The sequence below is a fragment of the Anthonomus grandis genome, chromosome 15, assembly GCF_022605725.1.
Source record: "Anthonomus grandis grandis chromosome 15, icAntGran1.3, whole genome shotgun sequence".
Taxonomy (NCBI): domain Eukaryota; kingdom Metazoa; phylum Arthropoda; class Insecta; order Coleoptera; family Curculionidae; genus Anthonomus; species Anthonomus grandis.
The window spans coordinates 636810-658499 of NC_065560.1; the positions used below are offsets into that span (position 1 = coordinate 636810).

At 31.8% G+C, this 21690-nt stretch overlaps 2 protein-coding genes across 3 annotated transcripts; one reads left to right on the forward strand and one right to left on the reverse strand.

Annotated features, from left to right (window-relative positions):
- Positions 1-2583: 2583 nt before the first annotated feature.
- On the reverse strand, positions 2584-16147 carry LOC126745349 (vacuolar protein sorting-associated protein 53 homolog). Of its 2 annotated transcripts, XM_050453145.1 has the most exons (13): positions 15961-16144; positions 15704-15897; positions 15469-15619; positions 15190-15417; positions 14890-15133; positions 14548-14838; positions 14286-14490; positions 14033-14236; positions 9396-9554; positions 9260-9338; positions 3950-4157; positions 3027-3146; positions 2584-2885 (listed from the first exon to the last, which is right to left on the reverse strand). In XM_050453145.1, the coding sequence occupies exons 1-13, from the start codon at positions 16054-16056 to the stop codon at positions 2695-2697; spliced, it is 2370 nt and encodes a 789-aa protein (XP_050309102.1). In that variant the 5' UTR covers positions 16057-16144; the 3' UTR covers positions 2584-2694. The 2 variants fall into 2 exon arrangements, with proteins under 2 accessions (XP_050309102.1, XP_050309101.1); XM_050453144.1 differs by having other exon boundaries at positions 14286-14838; positions 15961-16147.
- A 95-nt stretch (positions 16148-16242) lies between these two features.
- Positions 16243-17695, forward strand: LOC126745353 (ran-specific GTPase-activating protein-like). Its single transcript, XM_050453157.1, has 4 exons — positions 16243-16518; positions 16611-16817; positions 16976-17210; positions 17266-17695. Exons 1-4 carry the CDS (start codon positions 16504-16506, stop codon positions 17469-17471), a joined length of 663 nt encoding a protein of 220 aa, XP_050309114.1. The 5' UTR covers positions 16243-16503; the 3' UTR covers positions 17472-17695.
- Positions 17696-21690: the final 3995 nt, after the last annotated feature.

Genomic DNA, 21690 nt, shown 5'->3' on the forward strand with positions numbered 1-21690 from the left:
TGATTGTATTTAGACATTAGGTTTTTGAAGCCGAACGGAATGGTTGTTTTGATTTTGATAGATTTAATTATACTGGTGACACGTTATTGAGTATTTTACGAATATACCTGGTAGTAATAAAATATGCTTTGTTTTATTACTACATGCCTACCTTATAAGGGGTTTCAATTTTTTTTAAGTCTAGTCGGACCCGTCGATTTTTGTTTCTAGAGTGTGGTATTTACTTTCATACTCTTTGGGACAGTATTTTGTCTTTTGAAAAATGTTTTTAGGAGCGTCTTTTGGGGGCCTATACCTATATCTCATTAATAGGAATTCCTACTGATGAGATATACGCCCCTTTAGGGAAAAAAATAATAGATAGGTAGGTACTTTTTTTTCTCGCACTAAGGCATATCGCATTTTTTTATTTTAAAAACCCTTATTATTTAAATAAAAATTATATTATTTTTATTCCCTATACAGTGGAAAACTATAATGTGTGTAACAAATCCTAATAACAAAATTAAGTGGGACAGTCAAAATTATGTTTGAACTCGAATTCATTTCAACTTAAAATATCGAAAAAAAGTGTTTTTTATTTTTTAAAGTATTATTTATTTTTGCATCTATTTTTTGACTTTGTCATAATTTTAGGTTGGAATGATTGTTGAGTAAACCAAAAAGAAAACGAAAGTTCCAATCCAAAAAAAATCCTAAATAACATAAAAATTCCTATTATATTGCCTGTTGATTGTACATACCTATAGGTATCTGAACAAGATTTTTTCCGGGCATGAATTGTGCAGTGGCCTTAAGAGCGTAATCCAATTCAGCCAAGAAAATTTCAAAAATAGTACAGAAGGGTTCAAAGTAGTACAGAAGGGGTGACGTTTAGTACGATCGATTATCAATCAACGATATCGATTAGCAATCACTCAACGATATTAGAATTTAGCCGGTAAAAACTGCGTTGAAAGCCTTTTCTGGATAGATGAGATCTAAGAAACTAGCGCTTTTTTAATATTATTTTTTTATAAAATTGTTAATGGATTAATATAGACATCTGTAGAATCAATGTTTTGAAATTTAAATTCTAAACAGCTAAAATATAGCGTTGAAAATTACCTTAATTTTCTGTATGTTTAAGCATTGTTTTTAATATGATTTAAGGCCTAATTAAAAAAAAAATAAAACTACAGAAGTCTAGTTGAAGTCTTGTCCTTTCTGAACAAATATTTTAAAACCCCATATCAAAAAACCTTTTAAATTCTTAGATCTCATCTATCCAAAAAAGCCCTTTTTTGGCCAATTTTCGCAGGCGTATGAAGCCTCTTTTTTTTGGGCGACTCTCTGTTTGTAAGGTTGCCGGCGCATCAGCTATAATTTTTGTTGGCGAATGTGCACCTCACGTTATTTTAATAAATTGTTAAAAGTTGAGCCAGAGGTCATAATTTTAATTAGAAATACTACCTACATATTTAATATATCAATACCAAAAGTAGTTTATTATATTTTATTTTCTGGTTTTTGGCTTGTCTTTTAATTAGCATTTTATTAGTTCTATGACTGCACAATTTCACCTGGCCGAATGAAACCTTTAAAACGAGGTATTTTATTAAATTTGTCCTTATTCTAATTTAAAATCATAAAGCTATCTCCTCCCTCTATTAAGGTACCTACCTAGGGGTTGCTGGTCATAAGACAAGAACCCAATGTTTGTGTAAAATTTTGTTACAATCGGTTAAGTAGAAGTAGTTCAAAAGTCAAAAAGTTAGTGCAATATTTGAAACAATCAAAATGTACATATATTTTAGATACGGACCAAAGATGAATAAAACTGTTAAAAAACAGATTTTATTAATACTAATATACCTAAAATAACTCAATTAACGTGTCACCAATAAGTAAATCTATCTAAATTAAAACAACCATTTCAGCTTTCAGCCTCGAAAAACGTTTTATTTATTATACAGGTAATACAATTTCAGCGATGGTTTGACGGGGCCACGGGGCAATACCAGTGCGCTCTATCTGAAAAGTTGTTACGTAGACTCTTGTCCTTAAGGCGGGCAGGTAAAAACTATACCTACAGGTACTCACAAATAATCTAAAGCAAATATGTAAGAATATTTGGTGCAAGTAACCTTCTAGATTTTTTTTTCTAAAAATAAAATTTGGGCATTAGAGGGTTAAGATCGGTATGGTAATAAAAGGTAGACATAGATAGAGATTCATAGTTCCAGATACCGCGGATATTAAAGAACTGAGACAGGGATATGTCCAAAAAAGTCGAGATTTTGGCTCTCCTATATCCTTGACGCAGTTTAAAATAAGTGAAGAATTATGAAAAGAGTGTCATTGTATAAAAAACATTAGAAAAACACAATCTTAGAAAATGTTGAATGTTTTTTTTTGTAACTCTACCAAGTAAAAGTATGTCGTTTAGAAATAAAACACGAACGTTTTTCACTAAATCACTTTCACTTTTATTTGCCCTTATTCGTAAAGCACTTTAATTCTTATGTTATGTTTTAATAATTTCTGACTAAGATAAGGCATAAAAAATAAGAGAAAATAACCAAATATTAGAAAAAAACAGTATTGTAATTAGTTAATCTTATCTTTTATGACGGAACAATAAATACAACAACGAATATACATACTAAAGTGCAAAACACTGACGAATTTTCTCCTATTCTAACTGAAACCGAATCATTTTTGACATTTATACAGGTCGACCAATAGAGCCTGTTCTTGCCGCTTAACCGACTTCATTTCCAATATTTTGTTGAATTCAGTCAACTGACAATCGGGCAGCAACTTCTTATATTGATCGATAAACGTTTTCGGCGGTTCGATCGGAGTCATCACGATTTTCAAGATCATTTCCGCTTTGGTCATACCTAAAATAAATGTCACACGTTAACTAATTAACAACAGAGAGAGAGAGCATTAGATTTTATGAGATATTATTAGTCAGTAATATTGCAATGAATAAATATGAAAATTTAAAAAAATCTGGGCCATAAATTATAAATAAATACCTTTGGTAACGACTTTTGTGTATGCAGCCGGTGCTGGTCTATTAATTTGCGAAGCGATCGATGGTAAATTCAATAAAACCGTTTTGAGCATGTGGGTATCGAGCAGGAGTTGTTCGGCACCTAAAATAAAGTTTTCACAGACACACACAGATTTTTTCGACTTTAAATCTCTCTCTCAAGATTCAATCAATCAGAAAGATGATGAAGAAGAAGAATTTAAATGGTCGCAAGTGATGGAAGTAAAGGTTGAAAAGGCAAATTTGCAAAATTTTTTTTTTCAAAACAAGTCATTTACAAAACTTTTCTCTCGAAATATATGGAATAAAATTAAACTAAAACCTTTGAACACCAGTGAACAGAAAATCGCACTCAAGAAATAAGAATCTTTATTATCCCTTTGTGAAGGAAAAAATGCTGTTTTTCCTCAAAAACATTATAAAGATTTTTATACTAACCTACCTCATTAATGTTTTTTTGTGTACTCCGTTAAGATAAATGTTAACGTTTAAATAAAACATATTTTAACCACTAAAACTACTTTTTTTTTATTATAACTGAAGTAAGGACGTATTTACTTATACATTCACAGAAATTTTTCACAAAAAGGCGTATAATTTTTTTTTTCTCTTTTTACAACTAAAAAATTAACCCGTGCTGAAAAAATGTGGTTAATATTATAATTTAAGCATAATGCTATAATATATTTAATCGAAAAGTTCTTCTAGTTTATTGAAAAATAAAACCCAGCTGGTTGAATATTTTGGAATTTTTAAATTGGCTGTTCTGTAAAATTTTACTATTTGATATACGCCACTTTGTAAAAACATGGACGATATTATAAAAAAAAATAATTTTTATTGTATTAATGCAAAAATGTCTTCTTGTATTTATATGTAAAGCTAATGAAATCCTTTTAAAATTACCTTCGGTATTAATCGGTTTGCATTTGTAAATGTTCTGTATAAATTTCGGTATAAAACTGTTGGCAAACTTGATGCAAAACTGCGTGTAATATTTCCGGGAGTGTGCTAAATTATCACGGATCACTGGCACGGTCGCCTTTAAATGGCTCGTCATCGTTGTGATATACGAGCTCTGATCGCCGACCGCCTCGATATTTTGCCATTGGATCTAAAAAAAAAATATTATCACAACATACTCACTACAATTATATGGCCACTTATGCTTAATATAAGTTTAGTTGAAATTCAAATATATTACTTAAAATTGTACAGTATCGTTACAAAGTAAGTGTTTGTGCCCTAAGTCACAAGTGACTTGTCAAGATACAGTATTTCAGATAATTTAACAATAAATTTGAGAGCTTGTTATAAAAACCAAATTAAATTACCTTAGATTAAATTTGTAAAAGTAATATTTAAATTAATTCAGTCTTCTATTCTATCAATAAATAATATTTTGCAAATATACCTGTAAATATAACATTTGTTTACGTTAGAAAAGGTACCTTTAATAAACTATTTTTATAGTTACACCTGATCCATTCGGTTATGCGTATATTAAACAGTTTTTTTCTTATCGCCTTAAAATCGTGTGGTTTAAAACTAAAGATTCTTGGCCCCACATAAGAAATATGACGTTGACAAATTGTAAAATCTACCTTAGTCAAAAAAACATGTTCTCTCGTGACAGATCTAGTAATATTAAGACGTTGGGTTAGAATCTTATAAATGTTTTTATTCTTCATAAAGTTAAGGGTGCTCTTCAGGTAAAGTTCTCTTACAGTGAGAGCACCACTTTCCAAAAACAAATTAACTGTTTGGTATCTTTTTGGTTTTTTATTTATTATTTTTAGTATAAATTCTTGAGTGATAACCAGGTTTGTTAATTTAGTATGGATTCAACCAGAGCCTGATAGACCACTTCCAACCACTCACGAGGCATAAATTCGCGTAGTTGATAAAACTTATAAATTGTTTTTCTTATTTTTTTAGTAATGTAATCATTGCGCATATTATATATTAAATTTCTATCAATATAAACGCCGAGGTATTTTATATACGAAACTGAAGAAATCTTAGAATCACAAGTACAATTTTCCATCTGATTTGCAAAACAAGGATAAGTATCTATTGTTAGTTCCACAGGTTCTCCTTGTTGATTACTGTTATAAATCGAGAAATTTATAAAGTGGATTTTATTAGTATTTAGAGTTAGAAGATGCTGATCCGTCCAAAGTTTAATTAATGTGATATATTTTTCAGCTAGCTTTTGCCCTTCTGACCATGATTTTAGAATTACTGTATTATCAGCGTAACAAATAATAGAACAATTTATTTGAGATAAAATTTTTGCAAGGTCGTTTATATAGATTAAAAATAGGAGTTCAACTATATTCATCTCTTTAACGAGATTATTAATTTTTACTTGTTGTGTTCGATCACTAAGGTATGATTCAAAGAGTGCTAACTCAGTACCTCTTAAATCCACCCAATATTTGCAAGAGAATGTGATGTGCCACAGTGTCAAAGGCTCTTATGAGATCAATAAAAATTCCTAAGGCCTTATAACCCTCATTAAAACTATTTAATATTCGCTCTGTCAATTGCATCTTCAATGCTCATTTTAATTCGAAAACCAAATTGAGAATCTGACAATAATTTATTATTTTCTAAATGTTTTTCCAATTTAATTTTAATGCACTTTTCAAGTAATTTATTCAGGATACTCATTATTATTCAATTTAATAACGCTTTTTTTAATACTATATATTATTTATATCTCAAATTTAAATATACAGTGTTATTAAATTAAATATTACACATATATTTTCTGCAAAAACATATTAATTTTTAATATAATATAAACATTATATTATTTATCAATAAAACCCTTACCTCACCCCAAACATTTGCCCAGTAATATAATTATATATATACATATAATTATATCAAATTTAAATAAACAAACTGTGTTATTAGATTGAATATTAACGACAAAACTAGCTGTTATTCATAAGTATTATTATGAAAAACAATGATTTTTGAAAACAATTTCTTACTAAAAAGTAGTGAGGGGTGGGTGGGGGGGTAAGCGTAGGGTTAATGAAAAACGGTTTTTTCCTGCAAATAATTTTGTCTAACAAAAAAATGTATTTTAAGAAAATTATAGGTGATAAAAAATTAATAGTTTTTGTATCTATACTTCTCTTACATCACTCGGTTTCGCCAAGTTAAACATTTCGTAATAAGTTCCTAAGCAAATTTGTTCTAAATTTGTCTTAATTGTACTCGTTATTGCACTAGGCCGATAGTTTTCAACGCACTGGCTGTCACCAGATTTAAATATGGAGTTATTATGGAGTTTTTCAGAATATTTGGGTGTAAATGCCTGTTTTTAGTACTATACGATTGTATTTAATTATCAATGCAGAAATACTATCGTTTGGACATGAAACCTTTCTTTTAACCCTAGAACTGCACAGTGGGGTCTAAAAAACCCAGGCGCTCAAGTTGTTCAATGTAACTCGCGCAGGCGTGCGTTTTTTGACCAACCGTTTCGCGTAAATTTATAGAGAGCCGACCGCGTTAAGAGCCAGTCGCTACGCCGAAAACGTTAATCCATTACTTTGCAATTATATTGCCACGATATTAGTGGATCTGTGGGTACGTCAGACCCCAGTGTGAAATTAACGACTGTTAAAGTTTCGAGGTGATTTTTTTGTCATTTCCTAATATGGATAGTTCTAAGAGAGAAAATCGTCGTAAGTTAACGGAAAAAGAGTTAGAGTTTGAAGCTGAAAATCTATGGACAAATGAAGAACAACCCGAGATCACTGAAGATATTTTTGGAGACTTATCAGATAAAGAAGAAAACGATGTTCTTGAACAACAGTCTGACACAAGATGAAGAGGAAGAACAAGGAGGCCTTAGTACGTCACAAAGAAATGTCACCAGTATACTTGGAAAAAATGGGCATCGTTGGACCACACAGGCGCCAGCACGCCAAGGACGTCCAAGACGAGACAACATTGTTTTACATTTGCCCGGCCTAAAGAAAGAGGCAAGAAATGTTCACAGCCATGTCGAATCATGGAATTTACTGTTCACCGAGGAAATTTTGGACATAATTGTACTGCATACCAATCAGGAAATTCGTAGGAAATGTCAGAGCGGCTTGCCTCAGAGTTACAAAAAAATAACTAATACGACAGAATTGAAGGCGCATTCATTGGTCTACTGTATCTTGCTGGTGCGTTACGTGTCTGAAATTGTAATTTAGATGAACTTTGGTCAATAAAGTACGGCAATGGACTATTTCGGGCAACCATGCCATAGCAAAGATTTCAGTTTATAGCTCTTTGTCTGAGATTTGACGATAAAATGGACAGAAATGCTAGAAAACTGGTAGACAAGTTCACTATCATACTATACGCCCTATGAGAACTGCACCATTGATGAACAGCTTGTGAGTTTTCGAGGAAAATGTCCATTTCGCATATACATGGCAAGCAAGCCAGATAAATGGAAGTGATGATGATGAAGGAATGAAAGTGATGATGATTAACGATTCAAAAACATTTTATGTGCTCAATGCTATCCCATACGTTGGAAAAGTTAATGTTGAGAATAATGAGCCAGTACCTACATATTAGGTTAGAAAACTTTCTGAACTAATACACGGTACTCACCGTAACATTACGGTTGATAATTGGTTCACGTCAATACCATTAAGTGAACAAATGTTGGAACAGTATCTGTTAGCTAATAGAGCTGATAGATCCTTGGAACTTTGCGAAAAAATAAAAGAGAAATACCTCTGAAGTTTATACAGAAAAAAGATGTAGGCACATCCTTATTTGCTTTTGACAGAAACAAAACCTTAGTTTCATACACACCAAAGGAAAATAAAACGGTACTGCTTTTATCAACTTTGCATCCTGATTCGTCACTTAGTACTGTAACTGGAAAACCAAACCTTATACATTGCTATAATGAAACCAAAGGTGGTACAGACACCTTTGATCAGATGTGTCACTCTTACACCACTTCTCGAAAAACTCTCGCTGGCCTCTTAGAATGTTTTTTAATATATTGGATGCCAGCGGAATAAATGCTATGGTACTATTTTCACTTGCAAATCCTCAATAGAAAGAAAGAAAAAACAATAGAAAAACATTTCTAAAAGAACTTTCAATGGCAGTAATCGAACCGCACCTAAAGGAACGCTTACAAGTTACCAATTTGCAAACCTCTCTACGTCTAAAAATAAGCGAAATATTAGGAGTAGATGAACCTCAAAGGGAACGTTTTGATGTTAATTTGCCTAAAAAGGTGAGATGCTGCCTTTGTCCACGTGGTAAAGATCGAAAAATAAATTTTGCCTGTGCAATGTGCCACAAACCATACTGTTTGGAGCAACTATGTTGTGAGTGTCAGAACAAAAATTGAAGTGCCTGGCTAAGAAAACAAAATACTTTTCTCGTTATAAAATTTAGGTTTTCCTTTAGTTTTAAGGTTTTTTCAGAGACTAGTTACATTTTGTTGATATTTTTTTGTTATAGCTTCATATTTGTAAAAAATGCAAGAGAAGGCACTTGCCTACATATATTTTTTATTTTTATTTTTGTAATTCTATGAATTTTCGTTTAATAAACATTTTTTTGATAATAAAACAATGTTTTTTGTTTCTTTAATCCACACATAAAAAAAAACATTGAATAATAGTTATTTAAACGTAAAAAACATGTGGGGTTTCCGAGACCCCACTGTGCAGTGTACGTAAGATAAAATAACTGTGCTGTTCCAGGGTTAAGATAATTGTTTTTATTGTTAATATAACAGACGTGTTCCCTTATCTTTAAAACTCGTGATGAACTCCGAAGGCATATTCCTCAACACGAAACACGTCAAATTCACTTTTTTCCTTTCTCAAATCTTCTCTTGTAAAAAAGTCTCTGATTTACGAGGGTCGAAATATGTTTAATCGTCTGCCAATCAATTTGAGAACAACTTTTTCTCTTAAAAGTTTTCCCTGTCAAATTTTAAATAGGACTTATTATAATGTAGATGAATTCTATCAGGATGAGCTCTAATATTTAAACATTGATTATGCTTGTTATCATTAAGTATATGATTTAATTTAGATGTTTTGTATAGTAAATTTTAAAAAGTATTTATGTATGTAGTGCTTAGGTTTTTATTATATTATCCTTTGACAACAAAATTTATATTTTATGACAATAAAAAGCACTTTCTGAATTTGAATTTACCTTTGACATGGCAGTTAACGATGGCTCGCAAGCGTTTTCTAAGTCGTGCACCAGCAGTTGAATGCAATTGGAAATGACCCTGGAAATGTTTGTGTTATCTCCTGTAAATCGGTTTCAATAATTTTCGTAATGTTACTTGTGGAATTGGTCCTGTTCTCTAGACAAGTCCACCTGATCGGCTAAGTGGGGCTCGATTTTCTCTTTTAGTTTGTCTTGCAGTTGCTGAGTGGTTTCCAAACAATATTCGGCCGTCGTTAAGATGCAGCAAATTTTTGTTTGTTCTTCTTTTGTAAATCTAAAGAAACCAATGAATAGAATAGAGTTTAATACAAAAGAACTCAACAAACGTTCGAACTCTTAAGGTATTTCAGAATTTAACTGATGAGATTCTTTGAAAATATGTAGTGAATCATTCAGCGGTTGATTTTGAGTTATTGTGAAATAACAATAAGCATGAAGAATATTTTTTAAGTATAGAAATAAGGACTTTTTGGCTAGAATTAATTAAGTTGCTAAGTTAAAGCATTGAAATATTATGGTCTATAGTATTTGAAGCAATTAATATGTATATTCCTCATAAAATATATAAAACATCATGTTTTTCATGTTGATTTAATGCAAAACTAAAGCCTCTTGTGGTCAAAAAAAGGCCGCACATAAAAATTTAAAAGAAAATAATAAACTACGATATTTTTTATTAGTGTAAGAGATTGCCATTTGCCAAATTTTCAATCCTATAGTAACATAATTTAAAAAATGCATTACAATGAGATGAAATGTGATGTTATCAGTACTACAAATCTAAATATTTTTCTAGCGTTTATTCTAATGAATCTATTACTATATTTCTTGATTGTTAAACAAATAAGCGTATATGACGCAATCCGGTCAGAACAACGAAAACGTTAATTAATTAATTATTCCTAGAATAATTAGGACGTAATTAATTATAATAATTAAATATGCCTGGAATAATTAAACTATTTAATTATTCCAGGCAGTTGATGCATGATTTAAATTAAAGTGACTAAAATTTAAAAAATATTCTTGGGTTCAATTGCATGGAATTTAACTTAAACGTTAATTAAAAATTAATTGTTCTTATAATCCTTTAGTGAACTTTACAGTCTGTTTAATTAAAATCTATATTCTAGTTAATTTCGCGGTATGGCATGGTGGTGGAAAAGTGGAAGAATCATAGAATATTCAGCAATTAACGCGACAAAACAGGAAGCCAGTAGGTAGGAATTAACGGGAGCAAACTACCTATTGTTCCACCTTTGTATAAAATAATTATTTTCGGAATTATATTTGATCTTAGCAGACCTTCTAATTATAAATGTACGTAAATTTTACATCATTTTCACTACGTCAAAATTTATTTATGGAACAATGCACCTCATTAAATTACAGTCATGCAGTTATGCACCCAAAAAAAGCATCCCAAGCAATACATTATATATTATCGTTAAATATATATTTATTAATAATAATAAGTTGTTTATTTGCCACTGTTTACATGATTCTATTTAACGGAATTATTTAACAATTTTATTTATATCTATTTACAAAAATGGCAAAAAAACAATTTTAAAAAGATACAAGTTTAACCCTCTGTGTAAAGTAAATAACAAAACACAAAAAGAAAAAAGAAAATAATAAGTCCAAATTATCTATAAATAAACATATTTACAAAATAATATCTATATTACTCAAAACTTAATCCCATACTATTCAACACACACGTATACATATGGTCAAGGTATATTTATTAAACTGTAGAATATACGTATATCATCTACTATTCTGTTTAGAAAAAAAGATTTAAAAAATTGACACGGAATTTACATATGTAGTTTTTAACGCTAATTTGATGAAATTGTTCTAAAAAATCCTTCCTTTGAAAAATCACTGTTTTTCGTCTATAATATCCATCCTAATAGCACTGTTTTTGTATTAAATATTTATCAACATACATATATATAATTATATCAAATTTAAATAAGCAAACTGTTATTTCAAATTCAGTTCTAGAAAATTTTGGTATTTTAAAAAAATTGACACGGGAATCACATATCTAGTTTTTAAACTCAATTACCACATCTTAAATATTTGACGAAAATACTCCGATATTACTTATGTACCACTGTGTAGCATACGATGTACTGTTCATACACGTATATATCTTATAGTGTAATAATAATAATAATAATATATTGTAATATATAATATTGTAATAATTAATATAATATATAATAAATTGGATAATTTATTAAATAATAACTGTCCTTGTCCTTGCATACAAAAAATTAGTAAAATTAAATACCTAGGTTTATACATTGACCAGCATCTACGCTGGAATGAACATGCTTTTGAAACGTCCAAAAAACTTTATTTTAAATTTTATCAGCTTCGTAATATTTTAGATAAGAAAACACTAAAAATAGTATATACTTCACTAGTAGAATCAATTTTAAGATATTGCTTAGTAATTTGGGGCGGTCTGAATGATAATGCCATGCAAATGTTAAAAGTATGCCAAAATAAAATACTTAAGATTATCCTAAGCAAAAGCAATCAATATCCTACAATCAATCTTTATTCGGAACTAAATGTACTAAATTTAAGAGGATTGTTTGTGAGTGCATGTCTTTGTTACTACAGAAAGGTTAAAGATATTTTTAGGGAACTAGACCATCAGTATTATACTCGTTCTAAAACAAACAAGGATTTGCAATCGCACTTTTTCAGCAAATCACACTTGCAAAGAAATATGCTGTTTCTACTTCCCAAATTTCTTAAGCTTCTGCCCACAGGCCTAAGATCTAAAGTCGAAGTAAATAAGCATAGAAAAGGTTTAAATTTTGAGATAAAAAACTTCGTCATTTACTATTACGAACACTTTAAAAGATTAATGTAAAAAAAAGAACGAAACGTAGTAGATAAATGTGTATTACATTATAAAAATAATATTAGAAGAACAGAAAGACTCTTCTTCCAATGCTTCTCTTGTTTCTGCTGCTTCATTCCGGGTTGTTTTGTCTCCTTGTCTCCTCTCTTGCGCTTCTCTTTATAGGAATTATTTCTTTTGTATATAGATGGAATTAACTATTTAGGGCATATTAGCATGTATTATATAGATTATTTTAATGTTATAATATGGTTTCATTTTAATTATTTATACCTAATAGCAGAAAACTGCCACACAGGTCGAGGGATGGGAAATTTCGATACAGGCCAAGCTAACGGTCTAGTGAAATGTTCCATTCCGTGATAGACGCTACAATAATATTAAGGTAATTTTGTTAATGGGATATTGTACCAATATAGACTATTGTATTGCTGTCTATTTGCTATTGAATGATTTATATTTTGTAAAATTGAATTAATATATTGTATTGTATTGTAATAGAAAGTACAATCAGATAAAAAGATATGTAGCTCTTTTTTTTTAATTTTCGCTGCAAATATGGGTAGGCAAAGAAAAAATTCCAGGCAGTCGAGAGCCTTTTTTTAAATATTTTTTTCAAGTTTTAACTACCTGAGCTAAAGAATAAATTTAAATCAAGAATAGTCCTGTTAAAGAATTAGACTCTTAAGTGCAACAAATATTAATAAAATGGAACTAAAATTGTCTTTTAAAATCTTGAGGTGTTCATCAATCAGTTTTCCTGAATTTGATACATTTACCCGAGCCTTCTTTTCTATGTTTGAAATTTTACAGGAGACTAGAGAGCAAGGTAATGAAAAAAATATATGTAGTGCCTATTTCTTTCCTCTAATTTTTATTGCAGATATGAGAAGCCCAGGAAAAAAATTTCAGGCACTTAAAAATATTGTTTTCAAATTTTAACTGCCTAAAATAAGAAGCTAAAAAACATTCCAGGCACTTGAAAATATTTCTCATAGCTTCACTTGTTAAATTATTAAACTTAGTTAATTATTCCAGACAGTTAAAAAATGACTAAATTGTTTTTAATTAGTTAAAGACGTTTAAATTTAAATTGTTTTACAATTTCAGGCAATTAAGGCATTGGAATTAAAATTATAATTTGGCTGTAACATAAAACCGAACTGATTGGCAAAGGAAGAGTTTTTTTTTTGTGTATTTAGAAAGTTTATTACTCGGGTATATACCAGTCCAGCCAACGAATATCTTGGGAGCAAACAAATTTTTTTAAAAACTAATAATTTGGAAACAATGCAGTTTTTGTTATATAATTATTTTCTTCCAAAAAAAAAACCGTTTTTTATTAGTCAATTTTTTTAATAACAGAAATAGTAATCAAATAGTAGCTCTTATATCTAAAAAGGATGTTGTCAAAAGTTGAAAAACAAATTAATATTTTTAAGTAGTCTCTTTTCGTACCTGTGTTATAAAGAGAGAGATAAAAATACTTTTTGGCCTAAAAAAATGATTGAGCACCAACTTTTAAGTTCATACTCGTAATATTTAAAAAACTGAATTTGAATTTAATGAGAAATTCTGCACACTTTAAAGTCATTTTTCAAATTACTTACTTATCATTGTCTACTCGAAAAATCTAAATAAATTAGATGTAATTAAGTGGGCACTTTTCAATAAGTTTTTTAGTAAAACCAGTGTGTTGTTTTAAAATGCGCTCAATGAATAATGCATTAAGAATCTCAGGTTTCTCCATTGTATTTATTGAATTTAGAGGATTGAAGTAGGTGAGAAGCTGAATGCGGTTAGGTTAAGTTTGAATATAAGAGTGATTCCTATAAGTGTCAAATAAATATTTAATATCTTACCTAGTTATTTCCCCTTCTTTCAATAACGACGAAAAGTTCTGTATTAAACCGGACGTTGAAATTTTCTGTAAATTAGTGAAGTTTTGCACGGAAGCACCCAAAGTTTGCGCTTCGATTCTCGGTAAATTGTTTTGTAACAGCTTCTCTGAATACTCTTGTAAATATTTTTGGAACGTTTTGGTCAGGCTCAGCATGGATTCACCTCTGGAACTCTTAATGCTAATAAAAGATTTCAATAAATATTTTAAAGTACCTATCCAGCTGATTGCACTGTATCATGCTCTTCTTGTAAAAAACGAACAGATCGGGACAAGAGGGTAAAATGGCCGCTTGAGTTTCGGTACTCTCCGTGGTCCTGTTTGGTTGTTTCTCGTCCTGGATAAATCTCTCTATTAAATCGGCTAAATTACGATCGACACTTTCGATGTAGATTTCCAAATGAGGAATAAAACATCTGCCTAAAATTTGCCTTTTTCTCACAATTTGAGAAATAAAAACACTATCAATGTATTCACCTATTAAGCCATTAAACGGCGACTCAACCAATTCGGTCATTTCACTCTTATTTTCCTTCATTTTAGATACCTTAAGAGTGTCCTCTAAATTCTCTCGCAATGTAACCCCGGTAAACCTTTTGAACAGTAAAGCCTCGAACGCGGACGTTTTCTGTATGGCATACAAAAGTAACTTAACGTCGATCTCGTTTTTTCTCTTCGCCATAATTTTCGCCAATTCCTCTCGCGTGTTATGACAAAATTGAACCGCTATACGTTCCGACACTTCCCAGTTTTGAGGAAACATGCTGCCTTAACAATAAAAATAAAGCTTCAACAAAAATTCTTAGGGGGCAATATTACCTAATCTATCCTCAAATTCCAACAAATGTCTCTTGATCCACGCATATCTCTTATCAATTTTATCCAACCAAGCGGTATCTTCAGTCTCCTGGAATAAATGGTTATACTCTTGCAACTGTAAATTTAAAAACCACTTTAAAAGTTCCTTTTTCACCGAAGGATCTAAGATAGATACAACCAAACAGGCTTGTTGCAGCTGTTTGTTTGGTATTTGGGATTTTATACTGGGTCCTTGAAATGCTTCCTAAGAAAAGTCAAAGTCTTAAAGTTAATATTATCAATAATGAGTGCTCAATTTACCTTAAAATCGTGTGTGATTTGGTCGGCCAGTTCCTTCCTAATAGAATTCACTTGATCGCTCAAAGTTTTAATTTGCGGAATGTCCGAGTAGTTCTCGAAATGCGTCATCACTTCACTAATGGCTTGAAGGGGCAGAGCGATTTCCCCATACAAACGTTTTTGCGTTAGTGATTTGAGAGTGTCCACCCCTCCCACCAGCATGTGTAAGTGATTTAAAGTAGTGATCGCCTAGAAAGGGCCTACCTTAAGCTATTTTTTATTAATTTATTTGATTATTACCAAAGTTAAATTTCTTTTAGCGCAGTCTAGTTGCTTAATATCTCTGGTTATTTCTCTGACCATCTCTTCAGATTTTTCAGCTCTCTCCTTAATGTCTTTGATATGGATGAACAGTTGTTTTATTACTTTTTGGGCTTCATCTAATGCTTCCCTAAGAAAAAATAATGCAGCAGGTCAATTTCTCTGCACATAAAAAAAGAAATATGATAGGAATCACTTGTCACAGTATCTATACCTTCCTTCTCTGCTTGCATCAATTTGGCTCCGAATAACTGTTGAAATCTCAGTGTCGATTGTATGAATTTGATTTTCCATCTTAATAACGACTTCATCGATATTTGATAAGGATTGTTCAGTAGGAAAAAGGGAATTTATATAGTCTATGCTATTAAAGTCCGGCTCATCTAGAGAATCCCTGTTAGGAAGAACCTTAGGACATTAAAAGATAGCATATTAGTTTGAACTATGTAAAAGGTTTTTTTAATTACATACCTCGTCGATGGCTTTTTGAACTTCCGGGGGAAAATTAATAAAAAAATCTGCACCGTCTACGTCCAGTAAATCGTCTTCTACTGGACTTATATCCATTTTAATTATTCAGACCTCTAAAATCAAAATTTACTAAACAGTAGTAAATAAAACGTATCAAAATATAGGTCAAAATGTGAGGTTAAGAACTGACTGACAGCGTCAAATGTCAAAATTGTCAAAAAGTCAATGTGTCAAATCCAAATTTAAAAATATCCGCGGCGGGAAATTTTAACTTTTTTGTGATGCTGATGTTTATCAAGGGAAATATCATAATCTAAAATTATTATTTGCTGATATTTTGTGTGTGAGTCCCTAACCTCACTTCTCTACCCAGTGGTGTAAATTAGTGTGTCAACACCGCACTAATGTGAGGTTAGGTTTGTTTACCGAGTTGTCATTTGTGACTTTGACAAGTCCTAAACCAGCATCCAATTGAAAAAATAACGTTTTTTTCATTTTTCTGCTTTATATAGTTTTTTTTATACTCTAAAGAGATTTGGCGCCATGAGCGAATTTATCGTAAGTATTATAACCATTGAAACAAACTAATTAGTATCATTCATTCTTCATGTTTTTTTTTTTACTTGAAATATAACCTTTTATGTGAACAGGACATTCCCAAGACCCCGGAAAAGGGTTTAAATCATGATGATAGCGAGTGCAACGACGAAGACCCTCCGGCTAGTCCAAAATTTACTCCCGTAATTGAATTACCCGAGGTCGAAGTTCCTACTCACGAAGAGGATGAAGTGGAATTTTTGAAAATAAGAGCCAAGCTCTATAGGTTCGATAGCAGTACCGATCCTCCAGAATGGAAGGTATGAGTCAAATTATTAATTACTGTATAAGATTTGCTTGCCTACAGGCAATAGCAAGAATTACTTGTTTTCTAAATTGTTTTTTTACCTTTTTGAAAAAAAACCTAATATTTTAAGAGGTTAGAATTGATGAAACATAGCATTTCTCACCTTTTTAGGAAAGAGGAACAGGCGAACTAAAAATGCTCAAACACAAAGAAAAAAGCTCATTCCGAATAGTAATGCGCCGAGATAAAACTTTAAAGGTTTGTGCCAATCATTTTATCACCCCTATGATCGAACTGAAGCCCAGTCTAACGAATGAACGAGCATTTGTTTATACAGTCCTAGTAGATTTCGCCGATGAGAAAACCAGATCCGAATGTTTCGCCGTAAAATTTGCCAATATAGAAAGTATGTACCTTATAATGTTTAATTTTCTGAAGTGAATAGGTTTTATGGTTTTTAGATGCCGACATGTTCAGAGACAAGTTTGAAGAAGCGAAAAAAATTTTGTTGACCGATTGTGAACTTTATAACGGAACTGTGGACAAGCAGATCGAAAATGAACTGAAGAAAATTTTAGATGAAAATGACCAGGCTAATGAAATATCTGAGAAGTTGTCTGAATTAGACGTGAATACGGAGGAAAAGGATGACGCAAAGAAAGAATAGTTTAGGTTATGTTAAATGATAAATAAACATATTCGCATATAGTGGTGTGCTTGCATTTGGTATTTTTATAATGAGCTTTGGTGTATGTATGAGACATTTATGATCTTTTTGGCAGCTTTTTATATGCATTCCCATGGTTTTATATTTTTGTAAAAAAAAAACAACTAATAATAAATCGAATGTTCTTAATGTACATTAGTTAATAAAACTTATTTTGTATAAAGTTTTAAAGTGTTTATTGTTGCTTAATTAATTAACAGGTGAGTACACTTTTCCTTTTTTTCAGGTCTAACGTTAGAGCTTGCTATTAATTCTGTTTTTTGTGCTAGAGAGAAAAGAAACTGGCTCAGGGTGTATAAGTGGATTCCCAGAAGCACCATCATATTTTCTAACTAAACTGTAAGTTACTATTAATTTTACAAAACATTGCCCAAAAATAAAAAAAAAATTCCAACATGCTGGCAGTAATCTAACCGCACATCTGTACCTACCTTTGTGAATGCATATGTACTCTGTCGAAACCTATTTGCACTTTATTTAATCTTTCTTTAAAGTCGGAAGTATTTCCTTCTTATTGGAAGAATTCATATATTACACCTATATTTAAGTCTGGTAACACTAGTGATGTCAGTAATAATCAAGGAGTTTGTATACAGTCAACCTTACCTAAGCTTATGGATGCACTTGTAACCAAGTGGCAATGTAAAAGCCTTAATATTAACAATCAACATGGTTTTCAAATAGGTCGCGTTCCAATGTTACTAACTTAATATGTTAAAAGATTATCTGTTTAATGCTTTTGGTAAAGGTTCACAAGTGGATTTTTCAAAGGCGTTCGACAGAGTTAATTATGCGCTTCTATGCGACAAAGCTTCATGCTTTGGATCAACTGTTATTTGTTGGCTTAGGGACTATTTACTGTGTAGATCTCAATGTATACGACTTAATAACTTCTTATCTACGTAAAGAAATTGTGAATTTTTATTATTTGCGACCTAGTAAACTGTCTTGCTCTTAATGACGGTAGGATCCACTCACTGGAGGTCCCTCTTAATCCCAACATCCAGCTATCATCAAGCAGAAATCCGTCAGGCGTGGAATCAATGCAGGTTCCCAACACAGATGAAAATTTTTTATTGGCCCTTCAGATTCCATAGGAGTCAAGGTAGTCCCAAGTTCTCGTTAATGTTACTAAATGTACAATCTCTCCGTAATAAAACAGGTGAACTTTCTCTACTTTTGAATGAACTAAAGGAACCTAATATTATCCTCCTCACAGGACATTGGCTTAAAGTGAACGAAATGATGTACATTAGTAACTATGTAGTGATTTCTAGCTTTTGTAGAACTGAATTATCTCATGGAGGATGTATGATCTTAGCTGGCAAAAGTTTTTTAACGGAAAGCACTTTTCAAAAAATTGATAAATTTAACCATCTTCTAAAGGAATCTGTTTTTGAATTTGCTGCATCTTTTTGTAAGGATTTAAACCTATACATTATTTGTATTTATCGGTCACCATTATCTGATAGCTCTGAATTCTGCTTATGCTTGGAAAGTCTCCTGCTTATGATCCCATGTTAGCACTGTTCACAGGGGGGCTCTGTTAGCACTGTTCTGTTTGCTGACGACACAACTTACTATCAAAGTTATCACCCTTCAAATATCATTAATTTAGATCTCCAGACCCCGGAGAATAACCTCTTTCAATGGTTCTTGGCAAATCGTCTTTCTCTCAATAGTTCAAAGTCACAAACACTTAATTTTACTTTGCGGCACAATACATTGACTGAGCATCCTGCTTTTGGAAGCTGTTCAGATGAGGCTAAGTTTCTTGGTGTTCACCTTGATCCAGGATTGACTTGGGAACAACATATAGTCAAACTGTCTAGTAAACTGTCCAGTCTGTTATTCCTCTATAGAAATCTAGCGGGAATTACTTCCTTGCAGGTCTTACTTACAGCATATCATAGTAGTTTTCACTCACAGCTAACTTATGCCATACTGACATGGAGTCATTCCTGCCATATAGATAAAGTATTTGGGCTGCAGAGAAAGTGTATTCGTATTGTGACTGGTCAGGGTTACCGAGATGACTGTAGGGAATCTTTTCGGAAACTTAAGATATTAACTTTGCCGTCCGTGTACATTATGCAGTGCCTGTTGCATGTTCACCAAAATCTGGATCACTATAGAACCCACCTACATTTTCATAATTATGAAACTAGGAATTGTAATGAGCTAGTGCCTGAGTTTAGCCGGCTTGAGAGATCAAGAAATGGAACCAGATACTTTGCACCAAAATTTTATAATTGTCTTCCAACAAACATTAAATCTCTTAGCCTTCCGCAGTTTAAAAAACAAATAAAAATGCATCTTTTGAGAGGTGCATTCTACTCATTTGAGGAGTACTTCTCATTCCAATTTTAATTTTAATCTTATATGTTAATATTGTCTTAATAAAAATGTATGTTAAGTGTTTTAGGTTTAGTGCAAATATTGTGATTAGATGTTATATTTTATCTGCTTTTGGGCAAAACTTGTTAATTTGTATTTTATCTTTTATCTTTATTTGTAAGTAAGTGACTTGACTTGTAATAATGCATTGTATGTATATTATTATTAATAAATACTACTACTACTACTACTACATCCTCCATACTGTTGGCGGGTGATTTCAATGTGAATTATAATGAGAAATCTATTGCAACACTGACCCTCCGTAATTTACTCAGTTCATTTAACCTTCAAATGCATGTTAGGTCTCCCACTCGCATCACACGGTTCTCGTCCAGCACCATTGACTATGTTTGCACTAATTATCCCGAACATATGGTGGATTGCACTGTTGTGAATTCTGGCATGTCGGACCACGAGGCAGTGATCTGTGAAATCAGTGAAGGGAAATGCCCCAAAACCGCTGAGTGCTCCTACGGTCGAATTTTCAGCAGGCGGTACTACGACAGATTCCATGACTCGTGTGTGGCTGCTGGATGGGAAAGCGTGTTGAATTCGACGGATCCGTTGTCGTATTTCCACCGGAAATTAATAAACCTCTTTGATATCTCTTTTCCCATGGTGAAAATTAAACCAAAAAAGAACAAGAAGTCATGGTTAACTAGGGGACTAAAAACTTCATGTAGAAATTTGAGATCCCTTCACACATTAAGAAAGTACACGAATTGCCCGGCTTTTCATCAATATTTTAACTCTTATAGGTCTTTGTATCGGCGACTAATAAAAATCGCCAAAAGATCCTTCTACTCAAATTGCCTAAATAAGGCCACAAACAATTCTAAAGAATGCTGGAAGATAGTTAATGATATCCGTCAATCATACAGCAATTATTCCATGGCAGTCCCTGAACGTTCTGCTAGTCATATAAATGACTTATGGAATTGCTGATAAAATCCATAAAGATTTGGGTTTCCCAACAACAGATCCACTTACTTATTTATCAAGCACCAGTATTCAAGGATCATTTTTCTTTATACCTACAGACTTAGTTGTGCTTAAGGAGGTATTAACTTCTATAAAAAACAAAAACTCAGCCGGGGAGGATGGCCTATCTGCCAAAATACTCCTGAACATGCCGGACATCTCTTTGTGTGTCCTTGTTGAGGCTATAAATGCATCATGGGTTATGGGCACCTTTCCCGCTTGCCTAAAATCTGCTAAGGTTATCCCAATTCATAAGACGGGCAGCCTCGCTGAACCATCAAACTTAAGACCAATATCCCTTCTGTCCACACTTTCAAAGATTATTGAAAAATTGGTTAAAAAACGTGTGATGTCTTATTTAAAATCAAAGTTTATTCTTAGTGGTTCTCAGTTTGGCTTTCAAGAAAATAAAAACGCAAATGACGCAATGTTTAACTTTATGAGTGATGTCTACTGTCAGATTAACGGTGGTGCTTTTTTTTATCCCTAAATGTTGAACTGTAATTAGTTAAGAAAAGTTAGATATAGTTGATTTTATTAATTCAAACATTGTCTCTTTAGAATTAGGTGAAGCTTTGTTTATAACAATATTTTGTTCAAACAATAAAGCATATTTGAATTTGAAGTTAGGCATCTTGCAGTAATTTTCGATTCTAAGTTAAAATTTTAAACTTAAGGTTCCATTAGCTATAAATAATGGTCACACTGATTACAAATCGGTCATGTCAGTTCTCTGTTTGGACCCACTGTTTTTTCCAAAATTGACTAGACTCAAAAA